The 13,509-nt window shown below is 42.7% G+C and overlaps 1 protein-coding gene across 1 annotated transcript in view; it reads left to right on the top strand.

Annotated features, from left to right (window-relative positions):
- rttn (rotatin) overlaps positions 1-13,509 on the top strand; it is a 76,198-nt gene that overhangs the window by 44,714 nt on the left and 17,975 nt on the right. The window contains exons 29-38 of the mRNA XM_080417833.1: positions 100-228; positions 656-766; positions 5,662-5,820; positions 6,913-6,990; positions 7,860-8,061; positions 8,399-8,496; positions 9,269-9,362; positions 9,792-9,993; positions 10,931-11,021; positions 11,808-11,958. Of these exons, the coding sequence (XP_080273959.1) occupies positions 100-228; positions 656-766; positions 5,662-5,820; positions 6,913-6,990; positions 7,860-8,061; positions 8,399-8,496; positions 9,269-9,362; positions 9,792-9,993; positions 10,931-11,021; positions 11,808-11,958 (1,315 nt within the window). The remainder of the gene's footprint in view (positions 1-99; positions 229-655; positions 767-5,661; positions 5,821-6,912; positions 6,991-7,859; positions 8,062-8,398; positions 8,497-9,268; positions 9,363-9,791; positions 9,994-10,930; positions 11,022-11,807; positions 11,959-13,509) is intronic.

The raw sequence follows: 13,509 nt of genomic DNA, 5'->3' as shown, positions 1-13,509 counted from the left end.
GGAATAACATGAATACGCACTGATGCGTATGGATGTATTGTGATGCTTTTTTTACTTCAATATAGATCCAATATTGTGGTTCCTTTCTTGTTCTCTCAGGTTATCTCTTCGTTCTACGTGGAGTGGGGTGGAAACGCTATGTCCTTCATGGGAAAAGGCGTGACCAAGAACGCCGTCATCTGCCTGCTTCATCTCTCCCACGAGATGAAGGCCGAGAACAAGGATAATGTGAGTATGGAGAACACCTAAGCACTCATCAGTCACCGGATTTGTTTTAGAGAAGGTTCTCGAACCTATTTTGGGTAGTAGTACTAGTAGTACGAACTCAGAACTCATCTTTCTCATCTCATCTCTCTCTCTCGAAGTATAAAATAACGCCAATCGATAGAATAATTGCTCAGAAAATAATTGATAGTTGTAGCCCTAGTGCCAACTAGAATAAGGTGGTGGTTATCACGGGAAAACGGCATCCTTTTAGCTCGTTATTTAGTTTCAGTGATGAAATCCAGTATGTTGTTGTGTCACAACAACTTTTTTTTCTTTCAAGGAATAGCTTTTTGCGCCACAGGCAAGGATATCACTGTGCTTAAGCAATGTTCTGCACTGTTGTTGAAAACTTTTCTTTCCTGTACTCTCGTCATTCTCTGTGCTGCAGGACTTCATTTCCCAGTGGGCTTTGGGGCAGGAAGCAGGATCGGAAGAGACCAGCGCTTCTCCGATGGGTTTGGCCTGGCTCATCCCGCTGTGGGTGGATCGAGATGCTGAGGTGTGGCTTGACCAGCATTCTCAACGCATGTCACTGATACTTAATCACCTCATATTAGTCCAGTACATTAACCCTGTTTATTTTACATTATCGATACGAAGCTGATAATAGCGCCAAATTTTGCATGAGGCTTCTTTAGGACCTACTGATGGATTCTAGCCTTGGGTACCAAACTTTATTTTTAATATTTTCCATACATTTAGGCTTATCAATATTCATAAAAAAAAACAGGCCGATTCACCTTTTGGCCTATAACTCTTGAACCGTAGGTCATAGCATCAAAAATATTTTTCCCCTGGACTCCTTGGATCATGACGGAACTTTGCATATAGGTCCCGCCTCTTTTCCGATTTCAAGATTTTCCGCCATTTTGCGTTATCTTCAAAACACATATTTTGCTACTACTCCTAAATATTTTGTCCAAAACTCACACAAATCGGCACACCCTCTGTCTTTGGTCATGTGACCAAGATTTATCAGTCAGAATTTTCATATTCCCTTCGGATTGGCTACGATTGGCTTCTGAAATTTGTGGGAGGGTCTGTTTGGAAAAAAATGGCACAAATCATAAACACAGCGTCCTATTTGTCCTAAATTCATATCATTGAGGGGCCATTAATAAACGTAGAGCCAATGCGATTTCACTTCCACCCATAGGGGGCGCAACAAATTCTACAAATGTCACTGTTTTTGCGCCAAATTAAGTACAAATGGTCTTGTGAGTCAAACATTTGCAATTGCAAAGTGGAGAACAGTCCAAATTTGATTTGCCACATTTGCAGGTGGAACAGTCCCCTTTACAAGAGCATTTGATCAGCTCTCTGCATGCTTTGGAGACTTCTGGAATTGTCATCCAAACTGGCACCCATGCCTCAGATTCCTTGGTCCATCCATACTCATGTGGGGAAGGAATAACTTGTTCTGTTTGTAGGCTGGTCGCCCAGATGCCTGCTTGATACACTGCCCGCTTAAAATGCTGAAGTAGTGCATCTTGGGTGGGTGGCAGTTTCTCCATTGACCTATTCCCATGACAGAAGAGTTATTTTCTAGTCTGGTTAATGGAGCTCAAAGGACTGGATTTGTCATACAGGATAACCGTCAGTCTCTCAAGCTTCTGGAATTGCTGACTCTCAACATTCAGCTGCTGGAAGGGATGTTTGGCCAGACTGACAAGTATCTCCGTGACATCATCATAGGCTTGCCAGGCATGCCAAGCTGACTTCTTACCCTTACTGTGGAAAGCAGATGTTGTGTCACAACCTGACAATGCATGGAACATAGGCAGAGCACGAGATTGTGGCTCCCCCAGAGATTTACACATGATGTTGATGTGGTAAAATCGGTCTTTTTTGCCCATGCCAAAAGCCACCCAGATGTCAGCCAAAGGTTGAATCGTAACTAAATGATGGAACAAGCTTGCAAGGATCACGATGACATCAGTGTCCACAGTACGCACAAGGATAGTTGTTGCTCCTTGCTCAAGTGCATGCCGTACATGAACCAGAATCCTGGTGTCTGCCTCCTCATGATTGCAACAGGTCGATTCAACCTTTGGCTGACATCTGGGTGGGCTTTTGGCATGTTCCAGACACAACATCTGCTTTCCACAGTAAGGGTAAGAAGTCAGCTTGGCATGCCTGGCAAGCCTATGATGATGTCACAGAGATACTTGTCAGTCTGGCCAAACATCCCTTCCAGCAGCTGAATGTTGAGAGTCAGCGATTCCAGAAGCTTGAGAGACTGACGGTTATCCTGTATGACAAATCCAGTCCTTTGAGCTCCATCAACTAGACTAGAAAATAACTCTTCTGTCATGGGAATAGGTCAATGGAGAAACTGCCACCCACCCAAGATGCACTACTTCAGCATGTTAAGCGGGCAGTGTATCAAGCAGGCATCTGGGCGACCAGCCTACAAACAGAACAAGTTATTCCTTCCCCACATGAGTATGGATGGACCAAGGAATCTGAGAGCTGATCAAATGCTCTTGTAAAGGGGACTGTTCCACCTGCAAATGTGGCAAATCAAATTTGGACTGTTCTCCACTTTGCAATTGCAAATGTTTGACTCACAAGACCATTTGTACTTAACTAGAAGTTCTGCCCGCTACGCGGGCAGAATTCTAGTCCCCCCCCCCCTACCCCCCCCAAAGAAAATGTCGTTTGGGGGTACAAAATCATGGGATAAAAAAAAAAAAAAAAAAAACCCAGAGGGTCTTCCCCCCCCCCCCTTAGGGGTCCCTGGAGACGGCCGTGACCTACAGACACTGCGAAGGAAAACTGTGAAGCCACAGCCACGCATGCAAGATGTTGCACATGAATTCTGCAGCCGCACTGAGGCGCTCCAACACAAACACTCTGACATTAAGCTTCACACAACAAACATCAGCAGCACACACAAACATTCACCACAATGACAAACAAATTACGTCCGCGCAAAAATAAGCAAGGGCTCGCTTATTTTGGGGTTCAAAAATCGTGGGATAAAAATTTCCCCCAAAAAAGTTTTTAAATTTTTAACAGCGCATCGCCTCCTGCCGTCCTTCCTCTCTCTCCATCTCCGTGTCTCTCTCTCTCCCCCCTCTGGCCCTCCCTGTCTTTCTCTCTCTCTCTCTCTCTCTCTCTCTCTCTCCCTCTCCCTCTCCCTCTCCCTCTCCCTCTCCCTCTCCCTCTCCCTCTCCCTCTCCCTCTCCCTCTATGTCTCTCTCTGTCCGTCAGCGAAAATTCTGTCGCCGGTTCTCTGAATTTTTATTTTTAAATAGGCTCTGTCATGAATAATTGAGCACACATATGAAGTGAAACAACTAAATTCTATCCAAACGATATGTTATAAGTAAATTCCGTGCCTCAGAGAAGAAGTTTGAGAGCGTTTTATAAGCTAAAGTAAGAAATGAAGGCACTCGCACCCTGACTCGCACAAAACAATGGCTGGCGTTCGTCTTTTGTCGGCTGCACTCGGAGCCATTCGGGCTCACTCGAACTCGCCACCTGATTGGCCAGCTTTTGCTGTCAATCACAGAACGATGAGCGACGTTGCCATGTCCAGGTTTTGTAAGCGTGAAGTGGGTGTAAATTGGTTAGAGAAAGTGCGTCGACGCATGCGCAGTGGGCAGCTTTGTGTGTTAGGTTGCTTGTTGCTCGCTTAGGTTGCTTGTTGCTCGCGCACGATCTGGCAACAGCGGGTTTTTTGGTCGGGTTTTTTGGTGGGTTTTTTGGTCGTTGCTTTCTTCAGCCACAATCGGGATTGTAGGTTAGATTTGGCGCAAAAACAGTGACATTTGTAGAATTTGTTGCGCCCCCTATGGGTGGAAGTGAAATCGCATTGGCTCTACGTTTATTAATGGCCCCTCAATGATATGAATTTAGGACAAATAGGACGCTGTGTTTATGATTTGTGCCATTTTTTTCCAAACAGACCCTCCCACAAATTTCAGAAGCCAATCGTAGCCAATCCGAAGGGAATATGAAAATTCTGACTGATAAATCTTGATCACATGACCAAAGACAGAGGGTGTGCCGATTTGTGTGAGTTTTGGACAAAATATTTAGGAGTAGTAGCAAAATATGTGTTTTGAAGATAACGCAAAATGGCGGAAAATCTTGAAATCGGATATTTTATAATATTTTTGATGCTATGACCTACGGTTCAAGAGTTATAGGCCAAAAAGTGAATCGGCCTGTTTTTTTTAATGAATATTGATAAGCCTAAATGTATGGAAAATATTCAAAATAAAGTTTGGTACCCAAGGCTAGAATCCATCAGTAGGTCCTAAAGAAGCCTCATGCAAAATTTGGCGCTATTATCAGCTTCGTATCGATAATTGTGCGAAACGACCCCACTATATGTCCCAAACTGTTACTTTTCTGTAAATGGGAAATACCTGTGTTCCACTAGATCCATGTAGTTATTATTTGGCCACAAGCCCTTGTTAATACCTTTCATTGATTCAGAATGTATAAAAACCCACAGACACACTTAACCACTTTCACTTAAATTTAGCTTGCTGGCTAATTTTGGCTAATTTTGTGTGACACTAGTATGACCAAGTAGGACATTCATTTACAAAAAAAACATTTTTTTATGCCTGACGACATATTACTGTACACACTGTCTCTGTCATTTAAAAAATGTCTTGTAGGCCTTTGGTTTTCCAGGTACCCCCAGGGGCCCTTGAGGGGGTTCCAAGGTGTCCACAGATAAATGACTGATAGTTAATCTTCACCATTATTACATGTACAAGTACATTAAACTAGAGAACGTAGAAGAAAGACTAATTTGAAAAATACACCCGTTTACTGCCAACAACGAGTATAACCGTTGTTAAAAAAAATTAAATAAATCTAGCTCCATTCACTCCTTGGTTAACTTATTACTTTAAAATCCTGTATCTCGGCTCCTGTGTAATTTTTTTTTTACCATGGCAGTGGGGGAAGTAAAAAAAAAAACCCCACTGGCAGGGAATGTGTTAAGAACTTATTTTTTATTTTTTATTCTGAATGCTGAACTGTTACACTATGCTGTAAACAGCAGGTGCTGAGGGTCTATTCCAATGGGTCTGGACCCATTTTATGGGTCATAAGTTTCCTATTTCTTTTTAATTATTTTTAATGCTTATTATTTCAAATGATTTTCAAATTTGTTTTAGAAAAATCATTATTTTTCAAAAGAATTAACAAAAAAGAAGAATCCATAATAGCAGATCTACAAGCACATTTCTCTGTGACTTTGGGGACACCTACAGCCAGAGTTGGGTAACCGCATCACTCTCTAATTGCATATGTGAGTGTGCACACACCCCACCGTGTGTGCCGTTTCTCAATTTCTTGCTACCCTTCCTCCTTGTCAATTCCCCCCCACTCCAACTCCATCTCTCTCTCTCTCTCTCTCGCCCCCAGGTAAGGTTTTCCAGTCTAGGCGTGGCCTCGGCCCTCTCGTCGGTGCCCAGCGGGTGCCAGGGTCTGTCTGCCAGCTGTCAGAACATCAGCGGGGGGCTGTGGGGTACGCTGCTTAACATGCTCCTGGACCAGCAGGAGTGCAGTATGGTCCGCAGAGAGGTAAAAAACCCACCCGCTCCACACTGCCGTCAGCACCAGTCATATAAATACACAATGAGTTTAACCCATCCAAACCGGGAAAGCATCTGTGTCATTTTAGATTTGTACACTTTGGCTTGTAGATCTGTTATTTTTGAAAGACCTTGAAAATGTTTGCGAATCTTTGAATATATATTTGTAACTAAAGTTTTTGCTTCTGGAGGTCCCTGGAACTAAATGGGGGGGTTGGTGGGCAAATACAATTTTGGGGGTCCTTGAAATGAAAAAGTTTGAGAACGACTGATATATCAACAGAGATATTTCAGAAAACTGTTAGGATTTAGAAGACATTTTTAGAATCGGCCTCAGGTCTTAATGGGTTAAGACTATGATGTTTGAATTCCGCTTCACTTTTTAAAAACTTTTTAACCATATTTTTTAAATATCTGAAATATTTTTGCCTATAATTACATAATTGTCCTTCTAATGCACGACTGGACCGTGACTTTTTTCATAATAATAAGTAAATAAAATAACTACCTGGAAAATTAAGGACAATATCAGTCACCAGAAGCAGGGATGTGTGTTTTCAATGAGTCTAACATGGTTAATGTGGAGTTTGAAGTTGAATGGGCTTATAAGCCCATTCAACTTCAAATGTCTGATCAAATGAATATCAGATATCTAGATATTGAATCAAGCAACTTTAAAACGGTCTCGGATGCACATGCAAGTCTGAGTAGACGTTAAAATGAACCAAGAAGTGTCTAAAAGGGAATTTATGTTTAATTTAAATATCCTTGTGGGGTGTGTGGGGGGCAACACTATGAAATAAGAAAACAAAAATCAGAACTCATCTTTTGCAATTTGTCATACGCTGATTGCTGCTAGTTGTCTCATCCAAGTGTTTGCACCAGGGCACCAACTTGACAAAATGAAACAAGATGGCACATTTTGCTGGTGTACAAAACAGCCGAGTCAAAGGCTTCAAGCTGCAATGAAATGTTTTCAGGACTTTCTTGTTTTTCCAGCCAAGCGCAGGCAGATGGCAGTGTTGTAAATGTTCTGACTTAATCTGTGTGTGTGTGTGTGTTTGTGTGTGTGCGCATCCAGGCAGCATTTATCCTGCAGAACTTGCTGGTAATGCCCATGCCTGCCAGCGCAGAGGAGGCCAAGGACTCCCACTGGCAGGTCAGTGCCCCTGCCAGACAGTTTAAAGGCTTTTATGGACCGTGGATTAAAATAGTCACACTGTGTTTTCATCGCCCTCTCTCCCTCTTCTCCCCCATCTACCGTCTTTCAGTGTCTTCTTCTATATCCTCTCCTGCAAAGATGTGCAGTATTCACACCATGGGTATAGAAAAAGTATCATATATTTCTATATCCATGGTATGAATATCAAACAAACACATCACAGAGGCCCCTGTGGATTGATCGCTTCCTTTTTCTGTGGTCGTCACGGAAGGAACCGGGGTGGCCATGAATGAAAATGTCCACTCTATACATTTTATATCTAGGATTCACACTGAGTCCGACCACCCCCTCCTCGCTGTACCCTCTCCGTGCTCTTTTCATCTCCCTGTGCACTTCTCCCTATCTGCGACAGAAACCTGGAAGTCACATAATAATTTAACCCATTAAGACCTGGATGACCTGGTGTCATTTTTAGATTTGAGCTAAAAAGCATTATTTTACACTTTGGCTATTCTAGCAGATATACAAGCTCATAGCGCGGCACCGAGTGCCGCGCTACGAGCTTGTAGATCTGCTATTTTTGAAAAATCGTGAAAATGTGTGCAAATCTTTGAATATATATATTTTTTTTAAGCAAACATTTTTAACTCAAATCTTTGCTTCTGGGGGTCTCGGGTACAACATATTTTGATGGGGGTCTGCGGCCAAATACATATAATTTTGGGGGTCCTTGACATGAAAAAGATTGAGCACCACTGATATAGAAACATACGTTTTTCAGAATACTGTTGAGATTTAGGAGACATGTAGAATTGGCTTCAGGTCTCAATGGGTTAATGCCAGTTTTCATCTCTCTTGCATCCCAGAACCCCTGTGTCCATGACGAGGTGTCTGGCGTCTCCCTGGTGGGACTGCCGGCCCTGCAGGCTCTGCTGTACCACTGTCAGTACTTCCAGCACGTCGCTCTCTCCGCCTCGGCTTGTTACCTTGGCAGGTACATCTTCCACCACCTCCAGCCCCCGGCCTCTGCCACCCGCGGCCCCAGTCCACAGGAGAGCACCTCGGGGGGTAAAAAGCTTTGACTGCTCTTGTCTGGCCGGTCTTAAGCTGTCTCTTGCCTGTCAGTGTGATGTTTATGTTTGATCCCCCCCCACTGTTGGGGTATTAACACGTCGAACTAGGACAACCTGTTCCTAGCGTCTGTCTGTTTACACGTCTGGAATAGTTTTGTTTGCGAGGACGCCCTGAACATGCTGTGTCCCATCTGTGTTTGCAAAAACTTGAGAACGATTTTTCAGGTGCTAAACTGTGTGATTTGCTTTATGGTGTAAAGCGGAATCATGTACAAGTCGTGTTTTGTGTTTGATCTTGGCGTCTGTATCTGTACAACATGGTGTATGTTTAGATTCAGAGAACTCCCTGAGATATTGGACGAGCGCACCCCCTGCAACAGCTGTCAACACCAGCAGAGCGTCTAGTTCCCTCTCTACCTCTAGCACTGTGGTGAGCAACGCACACACACGCACACACACACACACCTACACATACATTATAAACACAGAACACACTCTTGACTCTGAATCTGACTGTTACAATACACCATGCACTAATACGTTAGTCTGGCTCAGTAAAGGTTTTGTCTTCTACTCCAGAGTTTCTTAAATGGGGGTGTGTGTGCCCCTAGAACTACCCTACAACATTGACAAACTTTGTGAACCTGGTGATCTCTAAAATGTTAAACCAAATAAAATAAAAAAATGTGACTAGCACTGTTATATAATGGAAACGAATATTTATTCGCCGTTATGCTGCGTTTTATTTTATGAACTGGACTTACTGAAATGTTATGGCCTGGCAGTGACTACAGTTTTGAGGCACTTGGATTCCGAAATCAGGGAAAGGGGGTACTGAAGCTACAACAACAACTACACACACTCCTAATAAAGATCTGAATTATGTCCGATTAACACATTGACTGCCAATCACGTAGATCTACGCGAACCGCTTTAAAGCCGCCACGTGCCAATCGCGTAGATCTACGTGAAGTGAAAAAAAAAAAATGTTTTTTTTTCCAATTTCACCCAAAGACCAAGGAGATATGATTAGTTGAAGATCTAGACTCCTATCCACTTCCTTGTTAACTTAAAACTTAAAAATGCTGTATTTCGGCTCCTGAGTACTTTTTTTTTTCCAATGAAAAACTCTGGCACTGGCTAAAAAATTATGAAATAATTCTGGCAGTCAATGTGTTAAGTGTGTTGTTTGTCTTTCATAGCTTGGGGGCTCAGGCCCTCACACGCCTGTGGCTCTCTCCCCATTGGGTAACGTTGGCACGCAAGATACACCTGCCAGCAGACTCATGACTCAAGGTACAGAGAGAGAAACAGAGAGAGAGAGAGTGCGTGTGTCTGTGTTTTTGTGTGCATGCAGTGCATGCATGCATGCATGCTTTGTAGTCATAATAATCAAATACCTCAAACCACATAAACCTTGACTTTTTTTCTTTTCTTTTTCTTTTCTCTTCTTGAAACTGAGCATCTGTCTAGCTCCAAGGCACAATGACATTTCCATTTTGTCACCAAGTGATTATTATAAACTACAGCCCATTCCCAGTGCTGTGTATTTACATATCCGTTTCCCTCGTCTCAAAGAGAAACATTGTTCACGGGTGTTTTTTGGGTGTGTGTGTATGTTTTTCATCCTGGGGTCATGGCATTCTGGAGTCCTCCTTCACAGCAGGTGAAAACACTGCTGAAGGCTTCATTATTAACTGTCCGGTTCTCGCGTCTCTTTCTCAGGCCAGAGTGACACGGACACCAGCGACTCTGTGATCTCCCAGGATTCCCGGCGGGGTGAGCCCTCGGCGGCGGAGCCTGTCGTCGTGGTAACCCACGACCTCCTCGCAGCCCACTGTGGCCTGCTGAGTAACTTGATGCTCGTCCTGCCAGACTTCACCCTGGACGCTGTCCGGCACAGTGGGCTCCTCCACTCACTGGCCAGGTCAGGACCCCCATGCTCAGTCCACACACTAGCGACAACGGCTCATTGACAGGCCATCTGTCAGCAGCCAATCTGCAGCCAATTTTCACCCCTCTGAGAAAAATCACGGGGGCATTTTATTATACTTGTAAGGGGGGGATACTTATTTGTGTATAAATTACATTCCACGAAACATGAATCGGATTTTTTTTCTCTTCAGGAGCCTCTGCGTAGGTATTTTAACAATAACTGAATGGCATATTAACCCAAGCTTGTAAATGTAAACTAATTGTTAAAACAAAACAACAAATGGGGCATGTTTTTGAGTTTTTGTACCACTGCCTGTGTTTTCTGAAGCATTTTTAGATTTCAGGAAGTGTTACCCGTTGCTATATATTTCAGATGCTGTTGCATATTCTTGCAAACAACTGTTTGTTTCTATTAGATGTGACTTGACTTACCTTGGATTACTTTATATAACCCAGGGAGTGTAAATGAAGTCATCGAGGATGTCAAAGTCAGAGAGATGCTGGCTGTTTCCATTGTGAATTCTCCTGCTGTACAAATCATAACACACCCTGTATGTTGCAATACAGAAGTTACGGAAAGTAAGGGCAGAAAAAATGCATTGCTCCTCTATTAGATCCACTTGAGCTACTTTCTTCTAAAGTAGACTAGAAACCACACACTGCTGTCTCTCACCGTCACATCATTGCTATCGGGCAGAAACCCCCTATCTCCATATTTCAAACTTTTTAGAGTTTTTTCGTCAGTTAATGCCCTATTTCGTCGTACAAGAGTGTCAACCAAAAGTAGTGAATATAGTCGATCTACACAGTGTAGCTTGTAGATCTGCTATTCACTATTTCTGAAAAATTTCGTTCCATATCCTGAAAAGTGATGTCTTCTGTACATACGAGGATTCCACCCGACAGCCACGGTATTTTTTGTTCCTCAGTCTGGTGGATGCAGGCCCCATAGAGAAATGTCTGGCTGAGCTGAAGAATCCAAACACCTCTACCGGAGAAAGGGAAGACATCAAGATTCAGGTGAGGACAATCTGCCCCCCCCCCCCACACACACACACTCTCTCATCCAAATTTTATGCTATCATCACTCACCGGCAAATGCCATGGGGTTGATACTAGTGTGTATGGTGTCAGGGCTGCTGTCAAGAAAGGTTGTCTGAGGGCACCCCAGCAGGTTGTGTTTTAGGTGGAATACTGCTCTGTTGAGGCCCGGATTTGCTTCTTGCTGTGCAGTGTTGATTTTGACAGCACATTTTGATTTAGTTTTAGTCAGTCTTTTGAATAAAATTCCATTTAGTTTGAGTCATATTTTAGTCATCTGGAATGTTTTATCTAGTTTTAGTCGACTAAGGTCATAGTTGACTAAATGTACAGTTGATTTAGTCGACTAAAATGTATTTTGGCGGTGCCTTGATGGCGTTGATGTTGGAGTGCAACACCTGACGCAACCAAACATAAAATGACTTGTCTTTTAGTTATACTGGATCTCTTCTCCACTCGTACCTCACTAACATTTTAGTCTAGTTTTTATTTGTCGACAAAATTGTCAATATATTTAGTCTTATTAGTATTAATCATCGTAGCTTAGTTTTTATTTCGTTTTTATTTCGTTTTAGTCAGTGAAAAAAGGTAGTTGACAAACATTTCTCGTCATAGTTTTAGTCGACGAAATCAACACTTGTTGCTGTGGACATTGGCCTTTACTCTTACTCGCAAATGTGTGCATTTATTTTGATGTGTGAAATGCTGTATGTGTACCTGACATCATTTGTGTATCGTTTTGTGTACATGTGTACTATACTGTAGGTTTTTACCCTACTTCAGTATACATCCAGCTTCTCCAAGTTTCTACAGACATGTGTGACGGCCACTCAGGAGTTCATTGGTCAGATGGAGTTCCTGAAGCCGCTGCTGGCCAATGGGGTGACGGTCCTCACAATGGATACCGACAACTTGGGTAAAAACCGCAATGCCAAAGTTCGTTAAGATAGAAGAAACTAAAATGTAAACTCTGTGTAGACTCTTTGATCGAAGCTAGTGGGAAATTACTTAGGATCATGTGGTATGCAATACGCCTTACAAACTTGGCACCACCAACAAAATATCCACCGTCAATATCAGTATGGTAACTGCTTCCTTTAGAGCAGGGGTCTTCAACGTTTCAAGGACCCCTTAGCTGAGAGAGAGATGAAGCAGGGACCCCCACTACATATTGTATAAAACTGTGTTGCAGATTCAACTTTTTCATAGATTTCATAGCTAGTTGGATTCATGCTAATGTGTGTTTTCAAACAGTTCACCTTTTAAACCTTCAATATTTAGTCAACGTGACCATTGGCTCTGTACTTGGTCAGCTCTTTCTTCCCTCTACACAAACTCGCTGAAAATAGCAGATCGAAAATAGCCGATCTGCAAGCTCACAACGGCGCGTAGTAACTCTGTAGTAACTCTGAGGATCCCCTAGGGGTCCCGGACACTCTGTTGTAACTATAGTAACTACGTACAGTAGTAACTCTGAGGATCCCCTAGGGGTCCCGTACTCTCTGTTGAAGAAAAATGAGATGAGATTAAATGGGTTTGTAAGGCTGGTCTTCATATTTAGGTTGTTAATTGCCAACAATTACCTATATTGGAATAGACTAACGATTGTATTTGTCTGAGGTGTCCCTTTTGCGAGAATCAGGTTTTAAGTATCAGTCTGTCTGTCGAACAAACACTCTCTTCGTTAACAAGATTGAACTACTGGCTGGATTGCCATGGAATTTGCTGTGTGCCTGTATGCTCCCTGGAGGATGAACCCTACATATTTTAGTCCAAACCCTTAGGCCAAAATGTCTACTTGCCAACAAGATATATCTCATAATCTGATAGGCAGATTCCAGGTTGATGTCTTGTTCCAAGGTCAATGAGTGATGTGAGGGACCAAGCAGTACAAGGCAACACAGGTTTTCAAACTCAAGGTTTGTTTAATTTAAAACAAATTAACAAATGATTAACAAAAGATTCAACCAAACAAGTTATAGACCCTTAAGAGGTCAACAGAAAGTAACTCTAATGAAAATAACGTGTAACAAAACAGGAAGTGAACTCAACTAACAGACCTGATATAATGACACATGAGGGAGACTTATAATGGTGGTGGACCAAACCAATACACACACAGGGGAGGACTCAGAACTAACTAGAATCAACCAAACAATTCCCCCCCCCCTCTCTCAATCAAGTCTCTTAGTATGATCACTTTATCCATTTATACCTTGGCTATTCAAAAACAGCAGATGTGCAAGCTCACAGCTCGTCCCTTTGTGCCGCGCTGCGAGCTTGTACATCTGCAAAAAATATGTATATATTGAAAAATCTCAAATGTTTGGAAGATTTTGAAAAATGTTTTTAACACAAATCTTCTCTTCTGGGGTTCCCTGGCACAAAACATTTTTAGATGGGGGGTCCCTAGCCAAATACATATCAATTTGGGGGTCCTTGACTTGAAAACGTTTGAGAACCACTG

Source organism: Gymnoscopelus braueri, assembly GCF_963280865.1.
Source record: "Gymnoscopelus braueri genome assembly, chromosome: 21".
Taxonomy (NCBI): Eukaryota; Metazoa; Chordata; class Actinopteri; order Myctophiformes; family Myctophidae; genus Gymnoscopelus; species Gymnoscopelus braueri.
This window is presented reverse-complemented; position numbering and strand designations above follow the sequence as displayed.